This window comes from Hemiscyllium ocellatum, chromosome 43 (assembly GCF_020745735.1).
Source record: "Hemiscyllium ocellatum isolate sHemOce1 chromosome 43, sHemOce1.pat.X.cur, whole genome shotgun sequence".
NCBI classification, from domain to species: domain Eukaryota; kingdom Metazoa; phylum Chordata; class Chondrichthyes; order Orectolobiformes; family Hemiscylliidae; genus Hemiscyllium; species Hemiscyllium ocellatum.
Genome location: NC_083443.1, coordinates 12,428,445 through 12,451,940, shown reverse-complemented (window position 1 = coordinate 12,451,940; position 23,496 = coordinate 12,428,445). Strand labels below are relative to the sequence as shown.

At 41.7% G+C, this 23,496-nt stretch overlaps 1 protein-coding gene and 1 long non-coding RNA gene across 4 annotated transcripts in view; one reads left to right on the top strand and one right to left on the bottom strand.

The window, feature by feature from the left end:
• The window catches only part of LOC132835055 (L-threonine ammonia-lyase), a 77,238-nt gene that overhangs the window by 6,601 nt on the left and 47,141 nt on the right, over positions 1-23,496 (bottom strand). For both annotated transcript variants that reach the window (XM_060854316.1, XM_060854315.1), the window contains exons 5-11: positions 21,575-21,816; positions 19,537-19,702; positions 16,468-16,564; positions 14,265-14,340; positions 10,715-10,840; positions 3,881-4,048; positions 1,649-1,706 (exon numbers count right to left, since the gene is read on the bottom strand). In XM_060854316.1, the coding sequence (XP_060710299.1) occupies positions 1,649-1,706; positions 3,881-4,048; positions 10,715-10,840; positions 14,265-14,340; positions 16,468-16,564; positions 19,537-19,702; positions 21,575-21,816 (933 nt within the window). The remainder of the gene's footprint in view (positions 1-1,648; positions 1,707-3,880; positions 4,049-10,714; positions 10,841-14,264; positions 14,341-16,467; positions 16,565-19,536; positions 19,703-21,574; positions 21,817-23,496) is intronic.
• Positions 2,020-23,496, top strand: part of LOC132835057 (uncharacterized) — a 48,381-nt gene continuing 26,904 nt past the window's right edge. The window contains exons 1-3 of one of the 2 annotated variants that reach the window (XR_009647272.1): positions 2,020-2,094; positions 3,134-3,250; positions 8,783-8,871. This is a non-coding gene — a long non-coding RNA (uncharacterized LOC132835057). Of the gene's footprint in view, positions 2,095-3,133; positions 3,251-8,782; positions 8,872-23,496 lie in introns of those variants that run through there. The other variant, XR_009647273.1, reaches the window with a different exon arrangement.

Genomic DNA, 23,496 nt, shown 5'->3' with positions numbered 1-23,496 from the left:
ATGAGGAAACAAACCTGAAAACAGTTTATCAAAGATTGGAGACCTCAAAGTGACCAGTGTATATGTATTTGTCAGTGTGAACAATGTGTGGCTTGCTCAGTGTGTGCACGTTTGCCAGTGTGGACAGTGTGAGATTCAATCACCGTGGACCTTATGTCAAAGGTCTGGGTTCACCAGATGCCTGATGAAATGAACAGAAATTACCGTGAAAAGTTTGCTTCGAATGGTATTGAAGAGATGCTATTGTTTAGAGCTAAGATTGGCTTTGTGATGCCGGATTAGGCAATGAACTCTGCTTTATCTCCAATGCATGTAGTATTTGGTCTGCACTTCCAGCATATACAACTTTAGGTCAACTGCAAGATGGGCTGAATATTGGTTCAGGTTCCCTGTATCTGTAGTTTCAGCTGTTACCACGTGAGGTACAGCATGAAACAGAGAGCAAAACATCTCCATACAGTAGCAACATTTTATGTTCATGCAAAATCTTTGACGTAGAAAACCTTTCCTACATTATACATGCACACACAACAAAAAGCCGAATGGATACTGAATTAAAGGAAATGTTCGAACAGGATGACTGAATGGTCAAAGAGGTTAATTTAAAGGGTAAGAGGGTTTCAGAGGAGGCAAGGCAGAATGGTTAATATAGGCATTCCTAGGATTGAAAGTTGAGGTAGCTGAGGCAAAAGGATGGAGAGATGCGCAAGTGGACATATCAATCCTTCTGGCCATACCCAACTCCACTCTGTCCAAAAAATCACCCCTTGTTGATTTCCTTTCTGTGCATGTGACACCATCTAGTTCCCAAAATGTTCTGAATGCTGATGTGTGGTCTCAGCCTGTGAGAATGTATCCAAAATTGGTTATAATCTGCCTCAGCTCTTCATTTTAACAATCTCCATAGAAACATGGAGGTGTCTACCTGGGTTAAATTCACACTGGCAGAATTTTCAAATTTTCTGGTTCTCTTGTGCTATTCTTAACAAATAGGGAGTATACCAGACCATTCAGCTCTTTGACTCAGCCTTGCCTTTACATGAGATTATCTGTATTTCAACTCATTCCCCTTGCCAAAGCTCCACATTCCTCAATACTCTGACCTAACAAACACTAAACAATTCCCTGCATGTTATATTATACAAATACCTCTGGCCTTACTGATTACTCTGTACAAAACAAATTAAAGGTTTACTGATAATTCAACTTCCTTCTGTCCAATGCAATCCCGCAATCCCCAACAAAATCTAACTTCCTTGGTGTTTACCCTGTAGAAATTTCCTAAGTTTAAATCTGCACATTATCCTGTGCTCATTGAGCATTCCAAGTCAGAACTGATTGGAGACAATGGGTATAGTCTGTTTTCACAGTCAGACCTGTGAACAAAGGTATAGGTCTTGGAGAAAGTGAGGACAGCAGATGCTGGAGATCAGTCGAAGAGTGTGGTGCTGGAAAAGCACAGCCGGTCAGGCAGCATCCAGGAAAGGGCCAATGAAGGGCTTATGCCCAAAATGTCAATTCTCCTGCTCCTCGGATGCTGCCTGACTGGCTGTGCTTTTCCAGCACCACACTCTTCGACTGTGAACAAACGTATGTTTGACAAATAAATCACAACCTGATTCAACCTTAACTTTTGATTCTTGCTCACCTTAACAATGAAGATATCTGATGTGATAAAGGCCCGTTCCTGGGTAATATTCAGCACCCTAGGGCAAGAAAGAGAGGGATAGAAAACAGTGAACAGAACGCAGCAATGAGAGTCAGATTTCATAAACTTCCTTTGAAAGAAATAAGTATTGAATTAAAAAGGAATGTTGGAAAGTATTGAAAGCAAGGAAGGATTGGGATTAGGCCAGATGGCTTGTATTAAAAAGAGGTTAACTTAATGGCCCATGTCGAGTGAAATCTGTGAATATGGCCACCTAGGGAACAGACATCAAGTGTCTGTTTTTTTGCAAACATACATTGTTCAGTACGTCATTTTAGATCTGTTAAATAGTCAACATTGGCCTAGAGATAACATTACACTCGGCTGCAAGAACTACTCCTTCCTCAAACGGCCCAGGAGATGGCTACTAAAGTTCTTTTTCATTGGTAAGTTATAAAAAGTATTTGTGCGCACACACACACACACACACAAATACATACAGACATTTTCATTTCTTATAAAAGAAAATTGTTTGCTGGCAGCCATTTTCTGTAATTTTCCTGAAATTGAAAGTATTCCATAATCCTTTCAACAATAACTGCCATCACTGTGTGTAATTAGACAACAGTGACGTAACTTGTGGAAAGCTTTACATTGGGCATGTCTTTTTTAAGGTTTAAAATACCATTATAGAACTTGGTATATTGATGACTGACTGTCACCTGAACCATCTATTTCAGAATGCTGCGTTTATATTTCAAAGCTTAAAATGTTTGGGCGTTTCAGTGAGGTGTTTGTATTGTGCAGTTCCCCTTCATTTGCAAATGTTCATGGTGAGGCTATGGGTATGTCCCTATGTGTTTGTGTGGGTCAGTGTTGATGTTTATGTGTACCTATGTTTTTGTATGTTTGTGTCGATGTCTGTTTGCTCATGTCTATATGGGTCTGTGTCTATGGATGTCTATAAATCCTAGTTAAATAGTGACCCAATTTTAAGACTCTCATCTTGTGGATCACTAATTTTAATCAATCCATCAATGGGCAATCAGGTCCTCAGCTGCCTTGGCCCTTAGTACTTGGGATCTTTTTCTACAGTAAAAGGACTAAATCAAGCTGTTGTATTTATAGCTTAAAGAAAATGTCTTTCGTTTATCTAATTTTTTTTCCTGTCTTATTTCTGGCTACTTCTTTACATAGCTCTAGAGTTTTAGAAAATATTTAATATCTTTATTCCCTTCAAGTATGAGATTACATGATGTATGTTGCCATGTTACTTGGTTGTGAGACTTGACCATCCCCATATTGGCATCCATTCACATGCAATGTCAATGGAGACCTGCTGGTTAGTAGACAAATCCTGGATCAATCTTCCCTAAAATAGACTGGGTGACAACTCACACACATCAGCGAGGAAGCTTTTCTGATCTCACCTTTAAAAATCCGATTAAATTACAATGAATTAATGTTTTGAAGTTTATTCTTCAGATGTGGTTGGCACTGACAACTTGTTGCTACTCCCAGTTGCCCTGAGGACATGGTGCTTGCCAGGCAACTGAAAGGTCATTCAGAGTCACCCACATTGGTCGAGAGGCTGGAGTCACAGTAAGTAATCTAATCTAAGTAATCTAATCTAAAAAAGGCAAATCAGTTAAGTATAGCAGCTTACTTTCCTTTGAGGCGATAGTAAATTGTTTGACAATCTTGACAAGTTTATCGGCACTTTTGTTTTTGCTAGCTTTTTATTTTGAGATTCAGTCTATGATGGGATTTGAATTCACGTTTTCTGCATTTTTATTCTGGGACTCTGGATCACCAAACAGCCATTAAAATTAATTTAAAACCACATTCAACAAGGCTCCTTAGGTAGCGCCTGCCAAACCCACAACCATTACAATCTAACAAGGACAAAAGCATCAGATAGATGGGATCACTGCCACTTGCAAGTTCTTTCCAGGCCAAGCACCATCCTGACTTGGAAATATATCACCGTTCTTTCATTGTCGCTGAATCAAAATCCAGAAACTCCTTACTTCACATCACTGCAGGTCTACCTACACCAAATAGACTGTAGCCGTTCAAGAAGCTCACCACCACCTTCTCTAGGGAAACGAGGAATAGGTGATAAATGCTGGCTCATGCAATCATGTCCATATTCCATGAATACATTTTGAAAAATTACACAAAGAACTAACCACGTATATAAAATAATTCTGGTGCTTTCTCTGTACTCACTGCACTTCTTCACGAGCAAGTATCTCAAGCAGCTTCGCGAGATCTCCAGCGCAGTCGGTCAGTTGGATGGAGAACTTGCATAGCCTGTTGTCCACCACTAGTGCCCTGTCTAGACACTGATGCAGCAGGGGAATGTCTATATTGCCACTGCACAGAGCAATGACCACACTGGAAGAGAGAACAGGTGACCTGTCAGCAAACATTTGGGTCAAACAGGTTGCACTGCAGCTTAAAACTGTCAAAATCCTTTAATCCTAACAGAGGGGAACTGATTCTGCAGATGGTTTCCTAGCAGCTGACCCCATTTTGTTGGATTTTCTGAGGGAACCCAGAGTCCAGGCAAAGCATCCTGCAATGAGCCAGCAAGACACTGCTTTTTCAAGCAGTGGTGGAATCTGTAGTGAACAACCATAGAGAGTAATTGGATAAACACAACTCCATGAATCTAGCCTGAACAGTGGGAAGGCTTTACACCTACTACATGCGGGAACAGGTTGGAAGAATACAATTATACCCACCTGATACGATTATCCTTCAGGTTAGCCAATCCAGAATATAGAGCTGGAACTACACACCCACTCACCAGAACTATCTGAAATGAGGTCATAACTGTAGAGGCAGCCAGGAACACTACCACTAATCCAAATAATACCACAACAGGTTATTCTTCTACAGGTCACAGTGTTGGCCCCAGTGATGAAGAGAGGCCACTTTTCAACTGGTCACAGTCCTGTGCCTAGAGCGAAAGAGGCCATTCTACCACTGGTTAGGGTGATACCCCCCACTAAAAAGAAAGAAGCCACTGTTCACAATGCTGCCCCTAATATTCTCCTACTGGCCATATCAATAACCCTGGCACTGAAAGGAATCTAAATTCTGATGATCTCAGCACTGACTCTGATACAGAGTTAAGCTGAATTTGCTAAAGGTTAAAATTATAAAGCAGGTATCGACAACGATCCAGACAATTAAGAGCATCTCAAGGGAAATTACCATCTCCCTGAAGAATCAGACAGCTGTAAAGGAGACACAAAGATTTAGTTACAAATTCTGCAAAGAGCTGATATAGATCTCAATAGCCATCAAGTAACTTTGAAATTATAGACAAAGAATACGGAAAAAGTAAGTGCAATGCTTAATATTAAATGGATTCTGAAAGGAATGTCACAGTGTAGTTAATACTGAGGGGAATTGTAATAAAACACAGGAAGACATTAATAAACTTGTAGAATGGATGAATCATTGCCAAACAATCTTCTTCATAGTTAAGAGTGAAGGGGTAAATATTGGTGAAATGGATAAAGAGTTCACACCCTCCTTAGAAAACCAGAGCCTAAACGTCTTTTAAATTCATTCATGGGATGGAGTCGAGAGTGTGGTGCTGGAAAAGCACAGCAGGTCAAGCAGCAGCTGAGGAGCAGGAGAATTGAATCTGCAAAGCTTTAGAATCTGAAGAGCTTTAGGGCAGAGGAGATGACCTGGAGAGTGCAGTGAGAGAGAGAGACACACTGAGATCCTTGTAGAGAGAGGAGGAGAACTTCTTCAAGGTAGGCATCCTTGGAAGAAGCTTCACAGTAAGGTTAAAATCAACTAGGAGAAAGTGAGGCCCGCAGATGCTGGAGATCAGAGTTGAGAGTGTGGTGCTGGAAAAGCACAGCAGGTCAGACAGCATCCGAGGAGCAGGAGAATTGATGTTTTGGGCATAATCCTTTAATCAGGAATCAAGCCCTCCTGATGAAGGTCTTACGTCTGAAATGTCGATTCTCCTGCTCCTTGGATGCTGCCTGACCTGCTGTGCTTTTCAAGCACCACACTCTCGACTCTGATCTCCAACATTCATGGGATGGAGGCAATAATCACCATTTTGAAGACTCTGTTGGTGTCAGCAATTGGGTTTTTGAACAAATTCAATCAGGCCACACGCAGAGGCAAAACAAGGTACACTTTAAAGAATCCTTGAAGCTGGTCCCAGACCTGTCAAATCTGAGACAGTGCTCCACAGCACCCATTGCTGGCTCAGACTTCGAGATCTGAATTGCTCTTAGAATCAGCTAAAAATCACCAGGTTATAATCCAACATGTTTACAATATTTGGAAATACTGACTTTCCAAGTGCTGCTCCTTCATCAGGTAGCTGTGGAGCAGGTTCACAATCACAGTGTCATGCATGCGATATATTGAACAAACCTAGATTGCTGTTAAGTGTTTTATGGTTGCAGGTTCATTAATATGTAAATCCCAGATCTTCTTTCAAATCATATACTCGAGATAACTTAAGGTTTTATTAAAAAAGGTGATATCTCAGCTCAGACAACGCATTTAAGGTGTGAGGTTAGAGTCTCCCAATCTTGAGTCAGACAGGTTCTATTTCCAAAGTAGGAATTTGTAAAATGTTACATGAATTGCTTGCTTGCATTGACTAATTGTATGCTTTTTGAACAAAATAGTATCTGCAGTTACAGTTCTGCAAATACAAATTCACCGCATAGACTTCTGTGTGTACATGCATATAAGAGAGAGTGTGAGTGGGTGAGTGAGTGTGTGAGTGTGTGTCTATGGGGGCAGTGAGGGGAGGGGAAAGTGTGAGTGTGTGCATGTGAGTGCATGTGACAGTGTATGTTTGTGTGTGTCCGCCTCTCGGGGGGTGTGTCTGAGAGAGAGTGTGTGTATGAGGGTCTGCATGAATATGAAAGAGTGTGCTTGTATGTGTATGTGTTTGAGTGTGTAGTGTAGTGGGATCACCTGTGTGTGACATGAACCCACTTCTCATCTTTAAACAATCACCAAACCTTAAACAGACCATTGTTTGCAGCAAATTGCCCAGTCTCAGGACAACATCGACCACAACGCTGTACAACTCTGTTATGGCAACCACTCCAAGACGTGTCAGAGTGTTGACATGGATACTACCATTATACATAGGGATACCACCCACCATATAATGGGTGAGACTCATGAGACTCAGCCAACATTGTCTATCTCATACAATGCAGGCAAGGATGCCCTGAGGCAAAGTACATTGGTGAGACCAAGCAGATGCTACGACAACAGACAAATGCATACCAGACAGGCGTGCTCCCTCCCATTCGGGGAGCACTTCAGCAGTCAGGGACATTCAGCCTTGGATCTTGGAGTGACCATTCTCCAAGGCAGACTTTGGGATACGCAACAATGCAGAGTGGCTGAGTAGAGGCTGATGGCCAAATTCGATACCCATAAGGATGGCCTTAACCGGGATCTTGGGTTCATGTCAACACTACAAGTGATGCCACTACACTATATAGTCTCACACACATACACACACTCACATACTCACCTCTCTCACACACATGCTCTATCTCAGTCACACACACACACACACACACACACACACACACACACACACACACACACACACACACACACACACCCTGAGAGGCACAGGCAAACACACACACAAACTTTCTCTGTGTGTGTGTGTCTCTCTCTCTCTCCCCCACCCCCACCCCCGCATATATGCACACACACATATGTGTCTATGGGGTAAATTTGCATTTGCAGAATTGTAATTGCAGATACATTCTATTTTGTTCAAAAAGTACAAAATATTCAGGCAGTCAATGCAAGCAGTCAATTCATATAACATTTTATAAATTTCTACTTTGGAAATAAAACCTGTCTTGACTCAAGATTGGGATACAGACAGACTCTAACCTCACACCTTTAATGCATTGTCTGAGCTGAGATGTCACCTTTTTTTTTTATAAAACCTTAAGTTATCTTGATAATATGATTTGAAAGAAGTTCTGGGATTTACATATTAATGAACTGAAACCTGCAACCCATTCTAAAAGATGAAAGACTAAACAGCAATCTAGGTTTGTTCAATATATCGTAACAGTTGCATGCATGACACTGTGATCTTTTGCTATAAATTCTGTGAATTATGATCCATGGCCACCTGATGAAGGAGCAGCGCTTCTAAATCTGGTACTTCCAAATAAACCTGGTGTTGTGTGATTTTTAACTTTGTGCATCTCAGTCCAACACCGGCAACTCCAGATCTTAGACGCAGGGAATCCTGACAGTGTGAAAGCAAGCCATACATCCCATCAAGTCCGCACCACCCCTCCCAATAACCCTGCATTTCCCATGTCTAATCCACACAACCTACACATTCCTGGACACTATGGGCAATTTAGCATGGCCAATCCACCTAATCTGCACATGCTTGGACTGTGGGAGAAAACTGGAGCACCTGGAGGAAACCCACACAGACATGGGGAGAATATGCAAACTGTACACAGACAGTCACCCGAGGCTGGACTCAAATTTGTGTCCCTGGTACTGTGAGGCAGCACCTCACTGAGTCACCGTGCTGCGTTCCTGTGTCCTCAACAGGAGTTGCAACCCAGAGTTTGGGAACCTTGGAGCTAGCTACCACAGGGAGTAGGTAAAACAGATAGATAGATACATTTAAGAAGAAGCTAGATAAGCACATGAGAGAAAGAATTGGAAGGTATAATAGGGTTAGATAAAAAGGAGTAAAACCATCGCCATGGTCGTCATGGGTTGAATGACCTATTTCATTATTATTATCTTTTAGAAATTCAGCTGAGAACCCAATAAACCACATTAGCAAAACTCAATCTGGCACATGAAAATATGTTTGTGTTCTTTAAAGTATGGTGTTGGTATCTATTTAATGTGATACTTGCAGTCTTGGGTTCCATTAACTGTTCTGTGTGTTACTGACAGATATTGTTGTTAATCCCAATCTCAGGGTCTAGTCCAATTGAAGGAAATTGTGTCCTCACAGGAAGGAAGCTACAAATGTTTCTCTTTCACAACATGCCCACCCTGACCCAATCACCAGATTAAATTCATATGTTTCACTGACATGTTGTTTTGTTAAATACACAGTGTTTCCCCAAAGCAGCATCACTGCTGGACTTCCTGACACATTGTAAAGTCAGCAGGTGGAACTGACATATCTCTGTAAAGAAAACAACTGTCCATGAGAATGCTGTTAATGGGAACAGACTCAGAGCTGGGCAGGAGCAAAGACACTACTGGATCACAGAACTTCAAAGCAGGTGATAAGGATGATAAGGACATTAACACAAAAGCTAATGGAACACTAGATTTTATCAAAAAGAATGGAATATAAAGGCCAAGAGGTAATGATGAATCTACATAAAATGTTATGATGAGTTACATGGAATTTATAGAATGGATAAATTTAACCATCTGGTTTCAGGCAGTGTTTTTGCTCTGTACAACCATCCTCTTAATCAACTTGGTCAGCATATCATTCATTCCCTTTTCCTTCATGTAGTTATCATGTGTACCTTTAAATCCACATTATCCACTCAACTACTCCCTTGTGGGAGCAAAGTTCACATACTAACCATTCTCTCAAGCAGGAGTGCCATTTAGAGAAAAAAAAATGAGTCATAGAATCATACAACATGGAAACAGACCCTTCGATCCAAACAGTTCATGCTGACTATATTCCATCCTAAACTATTTCCACTGTCTGTGCTTGGCCCATATCTCTCCAAACATTTCTTACCTAAATTCTTTTAAACATTGAAATTTTATTACATCCACCACTTCCTCTGGAAGTTCATTCCACATACAAACCACAGTCTGTGTGAAAATGTTGCCCCTCATGTGTCTTTTTCAATCTTTCTCCTTTCACCTTAAAATATGCTCCCTCGTCTTGGAATCCCCAATCTAAGGGAAAAGGTTTACCGTGTCTATATCCTCCATGACTCTATAAAGTCATCCCTAAACACCAGTGAAAACGTCCCAGCCTATTCAGCCTCTCCTTGTAATTCAAACACTTCATTCCCAGCAAAATCCTGGTAAATCTTTTCTGCAACCTCTCTAGCTTAATAACATCCTTCCCATTACAGGCCAATCAGAATTGGACACAGTACTCCAGAAGATGCCCCATTAATGTCCTGCACAACCTCAACATGACTTCTCAACTCCTATACTCAAAGGTCTGAGCAATGAGGGCAAGTGTGCTAAATGTTTTCTTAACCATCCTGTCTACATGTGATAAAAACTTCAAAGAGTTATGTACCTGAACCCCTAGGTCTCTTTGTTGTACAGCACTACTCAAAGCCTTGCTGCTGCCCTTGCTGCTTTTACCAAACTGCAATGCCTCACATTTATCCAACTTAAACTCCACCTGCCACTCCTCAGCTCATTGACCCAATTGATCAAGATCGCTTTGTAATCTTAGATAACCTTCTTCACTGTCCACTACACTGCCAATTTTGGTATTATCTGCAAATTTACTAACCATGCCTTCTTCATTCTCATCTGAATCATTTAGATAAATGACAATCAAAAGTGGACCCAGCACTGATCCCTGTGGAACACTGCTGGTTCCAGTCCAAAACAAGAACAACCCTCTGAAAGCTTAATTTAAAAAAAACAATTTTGAAAAGAACTACAGAAACCAGCTGAAATCACAACAGTAGCTATGATCTGCTGGTCTACTGGCTCAACCGTGTGTCAATTTTAACAACTGAATCGCGGAGGGAGCTGAATTCTTTCAAAAGTAACTTGTGTGTATATAGTTGAAAGGGGCACAGAAGTACAGGACTATGGGGAAGGACCATGGGAGTGGGACTGTGTTGGTGAATTCTTTCATAATGGGTAGCGTTCAGTAAGTAGAATGACCTCCTTCTGTACTGTATTATTCTTTGATAAGTTTGGGCAACATTACACAGGAGATTTAATTTTCCTGCAGAGATTTCAAACTTGTATCTACTTTGAGGAAAATGTTCAATAACAATGTATGGCAATAGGTAAACTGGTGCCACAGGTAATTCTTACCGTTTGCCTTTGAGTTCTGGTAGCTTCCCAGCAACCACAGCAGCAAGGCCAATAGCTCCCTCAGCATCCACTACGGCCTTCTCATACTCGATGAGGCGAAGGATGGCAAGTAGGATGTCCTCCACCCTGAGTTGCAGAGACGCCTTATTAAAGACAAGAGTTTCTCACAGGATGAGGAAGAGACAACTTCCAATACTTAATCCCCCTGTTCCTTTTTTTAATCCTCATTCGTTTCCTTTCTCTTCTCGAGGCTCTGACTTCTTTCTCAATGCAATCTGACAGGTGCTGGTACTTTTGCCAAAATACCCATTCTTCATTGTACATCACATGGGACATTAAACAGAGGACCCCAAAAGACATTAAAAAAATGGCATGCACTATTTCAAAGAAAGTGCTGGAATTCTCCCAGTGCTCTGGCCAACATTTATCCCTCCACCCAAACAGACTGAGTGGTCAGTTACTTCATTGCTAGTTTGTGGGGCCTTGCTGTGCACAAATTGGCTTTTCTGTTCCCTACATTATAATAGCGACTGGAAATATATCATTTGGGTGTCAAGTGCTTTGCAACAGCCTAAGCTTTTGGAAAGTACTTTTGGAATTGCAAGATCAATCCAAAAGAAATCTATAAACCTTCTCAGTGATTGTCAATTTCATTTACAGCAAAACTAATATATACAGAACAGCACGTCCTCAAGTCACAGCCTGTGTCTAGAGTCTTGCAATATAGAGACCCTACAGTCTCTACATGTCTCACTTGTATGTTGAGCTCTTAAAGAGAAATCACTCCAAATTGATAAAAACAACATATGTTTCACATCACATGCAAGCAGTATATTTAAGTAATGCCTATTAGGCATTTAGAAGGATGGCAGATTTGTTTTACTGAACGAGATGGTTTTTTTATGACATTAGTTCCCAGGTCACCATGACTGACACATGAAAACACAAGTAGTAAGACAGGAGCAGACCATTCAACCCCTTGAATCTGTTTAGCCATTCCGTAAGTTCATGGCTGATCTGATCCTACCTCAATCCATTTTCCTGCTTGCTTCCCATAATCCTCGACTTCCCTATGGTTCCCTGTTTATCTCAGCTTTGAATACATTCAATGACTCAGAATTCAGTTTTCGGGGGACAGAATACCAAAGATCTATGACTTTCAGTGAAGAAATTTCTCCTCAACCCAACTCAAATGAGCAATCCCTTACTCTGAAACTCTGTTCTCTCTTCTAGGTTTTCCTATAATGGAAAACATCCCCTTGATATCTTAAACATAAAGCTCCTGGAGAATCTTATATGTTTCAGTGTGATGCAAGGCTTTTAATTCCAGATTTATTTAATTAGAGTCATAGGGGTGTACAGCACAGAAACAGACCCTTTGGTCCTATGCCGACCAGATGTCTGAATCTAATCTAGTCCCATTTGCTAGCACTTGGCCCATATTCCTCCAAACCCTTCCTATTCATATATCCATCCAGGTGCCTGTTAAATGTTGTAATTGTATCAGCCTCCACCATTTCTTTTGGCAGCTCATTCCATACACGCACCACCCTCTGCATTAAAAAAAATTGCCTCTTAGGTCATTTTTAAGTATTTCACTTCTCACCTTAAATCTATGCCATCTGGTTTTGGACTTCTCCAGCCCAGGGAAAAGACCTTGGCTATTTACCCTATCCAAGCCCATCATGATTTTATAAACCTCTATAAGGTCACCCCTCAACCTCCAATGCACCACTGAAAACTCCACTTTTGATTGTCATTTATCTAAATGATTCAGATGAGAATGAAGAAGGCATGGTTAGTAAATTTGCAGATAATACCAAAATTGGCAGTGTAGTGGACAGTGAAGAAGGTTATCTAAGATTACAAAGCAATCTTAATCAATTGGGTCAATGAGCTGAGGAGTGGCAGGTGGAGTTTAAGTTGGATAAATGTGAGGCATTGCAGTTTGGTAAAAGCCCCAGGCTGTTCAGCCTCCCCCTTCGGCTCAAACCCTCCAACCTTGGCAACATCCTTGTAAATCTTTTCTGAACCCTTTCAAGTTTCCCAACATCCTTCCTATAGCAGGGACACCAGAATTGCACACAGTATTCCAAAAGTGGCCTAACCAATGTCCTGTAAAATTACAACTCCTATACTCAATAAAGGCAAGCAAACCAAATGTTTTCTTCGCTATCCTGTTGACGTGGGACTCCACTTTCAAGGTATAGTACTATAACCTGCACTCCAAGGTCTCTGTTCAGCCACACTCTCCAGGACCTTGCCATTAAGTGTATAAGTTCTGCCATGACTTGTCATTTCAAAATGCAGAACCTCACATTTATCTGAATTAAACTCCATCTGCCACTCCTCAGCCTATTGGCCCATCTGATCAAGATCGCACTGTAATCTGAGGTAACCTTCTTCACTGTCCACTACACCTCCAATTTTGGTGTCATCTGCAAACTTACTAATTATATCTCCTATGTTCACATCCAAATCATTTATATAAATGTGGTCCAGCACCGATTCCAATTAATTTAGTAAAAAGGAGATTTGGTAGAGTCAGTATCAAAGGGAGATCATATTCAATCAATTTGTTGGAGTTCTTTGGAGGGGTAACATGTGCTTTGAATATACTGTACAAAAGTCCCCCTGTACTTGTGGGGTATATGTTCCAAGACCTACCGCGGAAGTCTGAAACCATGGATGGTTGCAATCCCATTCATTTAACATACCTGCTGGCCACCCCTGGTCACTGGTTCCGGAATGTTTCCTGTAATATGTAAACCATGGGTAACTGAAACCGTGGAAACCAATTCCACAGATATGGGGGTTGGCCTGCACTTGGATTTCCAGAGGTCTAGGTCAGTTTTATAAATGACTTGGATGAGGGTATAGAAGGATCCGCCAGAGATATATTTCCCTCCCCCCGCCATCTGCGTTTTGGTGAGATCATTCTCTCCGTGACTCCCTTGTCAGATCCCCTCCCACTCTGCCAAGGGCATGCAGGTCCTGGGCCTCCTCCAGCGCCAAACCCTAACCACCCAGTGCCCGGAGGAAGAATGCCTCATCTTCCGCTTTGAGACCCTCCAACCACACAGGATCAATGTGGATTTCACCAGTTTCCCCATTTTCCCTCTCCTCACCTTATCCCAATCCCAACCTTACAACTTGCACCACCCTCTTGAATGGTCCTTCCTGTCCATCTTCCTTCCCACCTATCTGCTCCATCCTCCTCTCCAACCTATTACTTTCAGCCCCATCTTCATCACCCTATTGCATTCCCAGCAACCGTCCCCCCCAGCCCGAGTCCTCTCCCATTTATCTTTCAGCCTGCTTGGCCCACAAGCCTCATTCCTGGTGAAGGGCTAATGCCTGAAATGTTGATTCTCCTGCTCCTCAGATGCTGCCTGACTGGCTGTGCTTTTCCAACACCACACTCTTCAACACAGTACTGAAGAAGTATGTTATTTATTGCAATGGGATAGTAGTTTGCGTATATCTAATTCTAGATATCCTTTGCCAAACTATCATAAAGAATATTCCTGTGAAATAATTTAATACTTACTTAACGGTAACAACCTTATCTATGAGTTTCTTGGTAATCTGAAAGGCATTACTGCCAAAAGAAGCATTGACCAATTCTGTGAAACAAAGAGAAAACTTTCAACACAAAAACAGCAATTTCATTGGTGCCTTTAACAGTTAAAAATATCATATGGCACTTCTCAGGAGTGTTTTCAAACATAATTTGACACTGAGCCATGTAAGAAGATATTAGGGTAGTTGGCCAAAATCTTGATTGACTTTAAGCAAACAGAGATAGGGCAACCAGAGATTTAGGGAGGGAATCCCAAAGTTTAAGGCAGTACAACCAATAGTGGAGCAATGAAAGTTACCGATATACAATAAGCCAATTACAAGAACATATAGAGATTTGTAACTGTAGATTTTGGACGTTATAGAGTGTAAGAGGGTCATGGGCCATAGAAACAGGAGTCAGAGTGTTAAGGCCTCCGTATTAATTTGTCAAGCTGCATTTAAGAACCAGATGCACTCCCCATCTAGTCATAAAATCACCTGGGTCAAACAAAAAAAACATAAACTTTAGGCCATTGAAATCTCAGGAATCTTTTAGTGAGTTGTGAGTGTTGGGATTATGTTCTAGCTGCACAGACATGGTGGTATCAGAGATTGTAGGGCATCCTATTAACAGTGGTAATAGAAGATAACAGAGATAATGGGAGTTTCATCTTTGCATCTGTCAAAAAATTCAGGTTGGTGTTGTTGATCCAGTCAGTTTACAAATGCAAGATACTTCTCAAACAATTTTAAAGCTCATAATCAACACCGTCCCTTCCAAGAAGCTAATTGAGTACAACTTCAGGTTGGCTCTTAACATTCTGCCTACACTATTTTCCATATATCATTCACCTTCCATGGTGAGGCATGTTCATGTTCTGGCAGCCCAGGAGCCTCATAATCTATAAGCCAGTTTATTAAATTCACTAGGATTCACGTATATGAAATTTTGGAAACTGCCTTGCTATTTAGATCAGTTTAAGTAGCTTGAATTTGTCCGCAGTTGAAAATTATGAGGAAACTTTTTTTTATTCATTTAGAGAATATGGGCATCAGCTCAGCGAGCAAACCTACATTCAAAACCTCAACCTGAACTACAAATCTTCTCAAAACTCGCTAATATGGGCATCACTGGTTGGGTCAGCATTTAAATCCCATTCCTAATTCCCTTGACAAGGTGGTAGTGAGCTGCCTTCTTGAACTGCTGCAGCACATTCGGTGTAGGTACCCCTCCAATGCAGTTAGGGAGAAAGTTCCATGATTTTGACCCAGTGACATTGAGGGAACAATGATATATTGTACACACTGCTGCTGAGCATTAGTGATGGAGGGACTGGATGCTAGTGCCAATCAAGCAGGCTGCTTTGTCCTGGATTGTGTCAAGTTTCTTGAGTTTTGATGGAGCTGCACTCATCAAGGCAAGTGTGGTGTGTTCTGTTACACCCTGATAAATACTGGACAGGTTTTGACTTTTGGTGAGTCAGAACATGAGTTACTCCTTTCAGGATTTGTAGCCTCTGACCAGCTCTTGTACCCACTATACTTCTAGGTTAACTCAATTCGCTTTCCGGTGAATGGTAAACTCGCCTCTAATGCACGAAGTTCATAATGGAGGATTCAGCAATGGTAATGCCTTTGCATGTCAAGGGGCAAGAGTTAGATTCTTTTTTGATGGAGATGGTCATTGCGTGGGATGGCTGTGACTTGTCACTTGTCAGACCAATCTTGGATATTGTCCAGGTCTTGCTGCATTTAGACATGGACTGTTTCAATTTACGAGGAGTTGCAAATGATGCTGAACATTGTGCAATCATCAGCGAATGTGCCTGCTTCTGATGTTAGACCTTTCTGATTGTTACCAGAATGCATCTCTCAAAGCAGATGTCAGAGTGGAAAATGAGACTACCTTACACGAAGTTCTGTGAGGCTGTGGAAATTACTTCTAGTGTAATTGGTTGAGGCAGATATTATCCACAATTAGACTCGGCAGGTGGATGAAGGAAAATGCATCCAAGAGATATTAGAACATTGAATCTGATCAGGACTGGTTCCCTTATGTGACATGTAAATGCTGAGTTGGACAGTTGGGGCTAAATGTTGTGGTCACTACTAACTTCGATCTATGACCAATTGTGGTGGAAAAAAATCCACCACACTTTGGCTCACAGTTATTTTCCACAATTATTTACCTCCGTATAATCTGTGGCTAGTGCAGGCTAAGTCTGCTGGAGGCTCTCCCAGCTCAAGGGATTGTTGAAGTGTCGGATAATTCTCAGGCTCCACACCCTGTGGGTGAAGAAGACAGAACCAGATATCACTGTTTTCTCTTAGAAAATAAAATCTCAAACAAAGAGACACAAACCTGATAAATATGAACAATCTTTCCTAGTTATGATACTCCTTCCAATTAATTCCACTTCTCTAGTTGGTCAACAGAGAAGACTTTGCGTTACTTATATTATCACTATTGTTTTCACTTGCTTTTCCTGAGCCAATTGCTTTGAGTCAATCTGATACTTAAGCAGGAATCAGGAATTTGGTCATTTGCTGAGCCTTCTGCAGACCCAAGGATGGGAGATTGTGATGTGGTGACAATGTCACTGGACTAATAATCTAATGACCCAGGTTCATGCTCTAGGCACTTAGGTTCAAGTCCCACCGTGGTAGCTGCTGGAATTTAAATTCAATGAATAAAATAAAATCAAACTGGAAATTAACCCTAACACTGCCGTTTTGTAAAAGTCCATCTGGACAGACTAGTGGCACAATGGTAGTGTCCCTACCTCTGAACCACAAGGCCTGGGTTCAAGTTTCACCTGCTCCACATGATACCTCTGAACAGGTCAATTGAAAATATCTAAAAACTCATCTGTCCTTTTGGAAAGAAAATCTGGCATCCTTACCTTGTCTGGTCTACATGTGACTCCAGCCCCATAATAATATGGAAGTCTCCTGGCAAGCCACTCATTTCATTGGCAATTGGGAGTGACAGCATTGCCCACATCCCATCAAAATATCTGTTGGTTGTTTTAGAATCATTGGAACAAGAGGAAACCATACAAATCCTTGAGCTTGTCTTGCCTTTCAATTACGCCATTGCCAAAACTGTAACCTAATGTTATCCAACCATCTTATCCTTATTTCCTTAATGCACTTAGTAAAAATCAAACAATCTCAAATTCAAAATTATTCACTTGATTAGCTCCTACTGCTTTTCATGAGAGGTAGGTCTACATTTCTACGTTCAACGTGAAGAGCTGTTTGTAAACTTCCTCCTGGAAGGGTTGCCTCCTTTTCCCAGACTCCCAATAGTGAAAAAGGTTTCTGCCTATCCTGTTAATTCCTTCCAAAATGCTAAACAGCTGTGTCAAATAACCTCTTAACCTTTCATATTCCATGTAATACAAGCCTACTTCATTAACCTGTCCTCAATTTGGAGTTGGGAACTCGATTGTCTAAAGGTGAGGGAGGGATCAGGGTGAATGTGCTACTATAGCTTGTCAATTTAATTCAGAGTTGGAAGAGCAGTCTTGCTCCTGTCACCCTCACAATTAAATAAGAAAAAATACAAAACCTTATCATTACAATGACAGTGTCCAGCACTCCTTTTGAGGAACATTGTCTTAGCTGTCAGACATCTGAAAGAATTGATTGTAACAAAGTTCTGATCATTCTGTAATCATGCAAAACCCAGCTTTGCAAAAGAGACCTCAATCAGATGGCAAGTACCCTTCTTTTTATTTTTTAGATTCCCTAATCTGTGTGGAAACAGGCCCTTTGGCCCAACTAATCCACATCAACCCTCCAAAGAGTAACCCACCCAGATCCATTAACCCTAACTAATAACCTAACTCTACAGGCAATTTAGCCATACCAATTCACCAAATCTGCACATCTTTGGACTGAGCACCTGGAGGAAACCACGCAGACACAGGGAGAATGTGCAAACTCCACACAGTCAGTCGCCCAAGGCTGGAATTGAACCTAGGTCCCTGGTGCTGTGGGGCAGGAGTGCTAACCACTGAACCACCATGCCATTCACTTACATGGGGGGGGCAAAAGCCTGGCAAAACTGCTCATGACGATCACGGCCGTCGCACGGCCCGGCCAATCGGCGGTGGCTTTACTAAAAGGGAATGGCGGGGTGGTGGCGGGGAGGCTAGGGCCATGTGAGATGGAGCTGCTGATTGGCCAAAGGGGTCGCGTCGGGTGGAGGTACCATTAAAGCGACCCCCAGTGGCAGCCGCCGCGATGACAGGGGCGAAGCGTATTTGCATACGGTAAAGAGATAGGAGTGTATTCTAAACTCAGAGTTAGAGGCGATTGTTAGAGAAAATGTAGACAGAATTTTGATTCACAAGGGAAAAAAGGGTAATGGTGGAGGACCCAGGCAGGGGAATGTTGAGTTACAGCAAAGATAGGAGCAGCCATGATCACATTAGAAGGCAGAACAGGGCAAAGGGTCCAAATGGCCTACTCCTGCTTCTGTTTTTTTAAAAAAAAATCAACCTGTTCTAAGGATTTTGACACTGGATTGACAATGGTGTAAATAATGGCCCCTTTAAGAACAAACCAAGTTACACTCAAGAGATAATAAGGAGGAACTGGCACTCATTGGAGTTAATATTCAAGGAGGAATCAGTTAGCTGAGTTGGCTGGTTTGCGAAACAGAATGAATGCCAACAGTGTGGACCCAATTTCCACACCAGCTGAAAGTCCTGCTTTCTCAACATCACCGCTCGACTAAGGCATGGTGACCCTCAGGTTAAACATACCAGAGATTCTCTCATGAGAGCGCAGTCTTATGGTCCTATGGATTTCTGGGATTATGGTGTCTACATATCCAAGAGCTGGTTTCCCCCAGTAAAGTGGAAGACATAATGCACTTTTAGGGGTTGGAGGTTTGCAGAATAGACATAAAAATGGTAGAATTCCACATTTCACCCTTTGTACAATGCACGGGATAATTCTACTGAATACCTGTAATGAGTGAGGCAGATATGTGACCAATGTGAATGCACCAGTTTTATGTTGATGCCCATCTCTGACTCCATCCCTAATAATTCTAAAACTCTTTGCATTGATTAGCTTAAAATTTAGCCACCAACTCGCCTCAACCTCCACCAACTCGCCTCAACCTCCACCAACTCGCCTCAACCTCCACCACCTCACCCCCATCTCCCAACCCAAGGTGTATACTTCCTCCCCAAACCCTCCTTTTGATTTCAGTAGAATGATGCCAGTCTGCTTTAACTTACGATGACAGTAATGCCCGGATTGAGATGTTTGATGGGGGCGGCAGCCCCTGCCAGGAGATTACATTCTCCTCCGGCTGGCAGGATCACAGCATCCAGCTTGTTTACCTGCTCATAAACCTCGAGCCCCATGGTGCCCAGTCCTGCCAAATAAGGTGCGCTGTCCTCCCTGTCAGAAACAAACACAATATGGTCAATGTTCCACTAACTCTGATAACTCACAACAACAGTAGACACGTTTACTTCACAAAATATCAGACAAACAGGCCATTTGATCAAACCAGGCCTTGCTGGTTTAATACTCCACTCCAGCCTGCTGCCTTCTTTCATCATCTACTATTTACTGCAATCATTTCCTATGATAGCAAGCTCTGCATTCTTAAAGAAGTTTTTCTGAATGATTTTATTCAATACTATAGCAGGACATTGATTCCATTTGTTAAACTGTGGTAATTTCTTGGTTGAATCAGTGTCCCTTTGGGAAATCATATGCACCCATGTCTTTCCCAGAGATCCTGGCAGTGAAAGAGGTATCCAAACAAAGTTCAAGGCTCAGAACGTTTCATCCTTGAAAACATTCTTGATCAGAAACTCTACTCAGTGAACAATTTACCAACTTATAATGCACAACATGTGTCTCAAGAACACAACCAATGACATTCTTAATCAAATCAACAGCACAGAAACAGGCCATTTGGTTCAACTGCCACATACTTTTGTTCATATTCCATGGAAGTCTTCAACCAGTCTAAATCCCCCTTTCATCAGACCCCTCTTTGAGTGGAGTATAAACATTGGCAAGGCCCAGTTGGATTGATGGCTATAGTTCCATAAAGCCTCTCCTTAAATGCATCAATGCTTTCTCCTTCAGCCTGTCCATCATTCTAGTTTCTCCCCACTCACTGTGTAAAGAACTCATCATTGTTCTTTCAATAATACCTTCCAGAGCCATGACCTCTACCACCTGAAAGGCCAAAGGCCAAAGGCAGCAGATTCATCAGCCACAAGTTATCTTTTAAAGACACACACCATCCTGACCTGGAAATAAGTTACTGTTCCTTCATTGTCACCAGGTTAAGATTACAGAGGTCACCCTACCTAACAGTGTATGCATGTGTCTACACCAAATGGACTGCAGCGATTCAAGGAGGCAGCTCAACCTCTCAAGGGCAATTAGAAACTGGCAATTATTACTGGTCTTGCCATTGATGCCCACATCCTGTGAATGAATAATACAAACAAAATCCTCCAGATTTTTCACCTGAACTGTGAATAGCTAACTCAGTCATTGCCCTTTCTTCCAGACTCACCTGAAAATTTGAAATTCGAGAAGTGCACCATACTAAGCTCCTTCAGAATTTTGAACATCGCAGTTGGATCTCCTTCGCCTAAAAAAGCATTTAGAAGTGGGAATTCTCTATTGCTACATTCCATTCCCTCCCCACATATCCTCAATTTTAAAACGCCTGAGTTACAAGGCATATTCCTGATCCAGCAGCAAAGAATATTTTGCGGAGGATTATATTTTCAAACGATTGACTTTCTCCTCCCAGTGGGATTATGAGAAAGTCTAACATGTTTTGATGGTGATATCAGGTCTGTAAAATGGAAAGAGATGCATTTTTGTAGCCCTTGTGACCACAGGCATCTCAAAATGCTTGACAGTCAATGAAGTACATTGGAAGTGTAGTCACTCTTATAATGCATGGGATCTGCCTGCCTCACTGTATGCAGTATGCTCCAAAAATGCAATAACAATCAGATAATCTGTTTTCGAGATGTTGATTGAGTCGTGAATATTGGTCAGGACATCAGGGAGAGTTTTCCCTTACTTTAAAATAGCACTACAAGACTTTTTACATCCACATCAGCAAGAAGGTGGGACTCCATCCAAAAGATAGCATGTCTGACAATGTAGTATTCCTTCAGTACTGCACTAGAGTGTTAACCAAGATTGCTTCTGACCCTGAGTCCTGGAATTGGTGTTGACCCAGAACTTTGTGACTTCGAGAGAAATGAGAGTGAAACAAGAACAACTCACTCCTGCAGATAGAGGTATCCGTTCTCAGTGGCCAGTTTCTTTGCATGGCTCCGGGAATCCTGCACACTACTTCCATAGGTAATCACCATGGCTCCGTACTCACGGCATGTTTTCACCTTGTCTGGTGAGGTGTTGGTAGGCACAATAATGAAGATAGGGATGTGGAGCTCTGTGGCATGGTGTGCCATTGCCTTCGAGAAGTTGTTGTCTGATGCCAAGATCACCCCCTTCCTCTGCTGTTCCTGCAAAATGAAACAGGACAGCTCATTGACTCACATAGTGCAAGTGGAGCGTCAGTTAGTTTACTGACACTTTGAAAAAGTTATTTTATTAGATACATTCCCCATGCTCTTCCCACCCAAATAGGTTCCCCCATCCATCATTCTTCCTGCTCCATTAAGTCTATTTACTAAGGCTTAAAGAAAACGTTTTAAAATGCACATGGACTTTTCAGGCTGGAGTAGACATTGAGTAATGGTAATGTCATAGGACTATTTATCCAGAGGCCTAGGCTAATACACTAAGCACATGGGTTCAAATCGCACCATGACAGCTGATGGAGTTGAAATTCAATGAATAATTCTGGAATATAAAGCTGGTCTCAGTAGTGGTGACCATGACGACTATCATCAATTGTTGTAAAAACCCATCTGGTTCACGAATGTCATTTAGGGAAGGAATGGTGCCATCCTTACACAATATAATCTGTATATGACTCCAGGGTGGTGATGATGTAGTTGAATCTTAACTACCTTATGAAATGGCTTAGCAACTCAATCACTCAGAGGCAATTAGGCTCTGATACTATAACCTTAAGAGGTGTGTTTTGTGCTTTTTTTAGATTGTGATGAGCAGTCTGCTCCAAGCCAATAAAGTAAACACCTTGTGCGGTCTTGTGTTTTTTTTAAAGTTGGAACAATAGAAGCCTCCTGAAGGGGTGGGGTCAAGTTCTCACAGAACCAGGATTTTAGTTTAACTTTCAGTAGTTGCTAGGGTCTTGAAGGTGGATGTGGAAGCTGTTATTCCTCTCTCTCTGTTAGAGCTAAAAGCTGGGGTTCGCTTACTGCTGCTGGAATTGCATGAGAGACAATCTATTTACTGAATTTGCCCATGCCAAGGGTGTATATATGGGATGTTACTTTATTGGAACAGTTCCTGTTTAGTAGTTAAATAATCTATTACTCTATTAGGTTTTCCAATAGGATTAAGTTATTTAAATTCTTCAATCTTTTGTTTGTATTTTAACAATAGTGTAAGAACAAAGTGTGTTTTGCTTCAAGCCTGGTAGTCTGACCAACTGAATTGCATCTGGAACACTATGCACTTGCCTTTTAAAAATAAGAAAAGGTTAGGTCAGAGAGATCTGAGAGTGCAGGTCCATTGTACCCTGAAGGTTGCTGCACAGGTGGATAGAGTGGTCAAGAGGGCATATATTATGCTTGCCTTCATTGAACGGGGTATTGAGTATAACAGCTGGCATGTCATGTTAAAATTGTACAGGACATTGGTTCGGCTGCATTTAGGATACTGTGTACAGTTCTGGTCATCACATTACCAAAAGGATGTGGACACTTTGGAGAGGGTGCAGAGAAGGCTTGCGAGGATGTTGCCTGGTCTGGAAGGTGCTAGCTATGAAGAGAGGTTGAGTAGGTTAGGTTTATTTCCATTAGAAATAAGGAGATTGAGGGGGAACCTGATTGAGGTTTACAAAATCATGAAGGGTATAGACAAGGTGGATAGAGACAAGCTTTTTTTCCCAGAGTGAAGAATTTCATAACGAGAGGTCATGCTTTCAAGGTGAGAGGTGGAAAGTTTAAGGGGGATACACATGGCAAGTACTTCATACAGAGGGTGGTGGGCATCTGGAATGCATTGCCAGCAGAGGTGGTAGAGGCAGGCACTGTGGATTTATTTAGGATGCA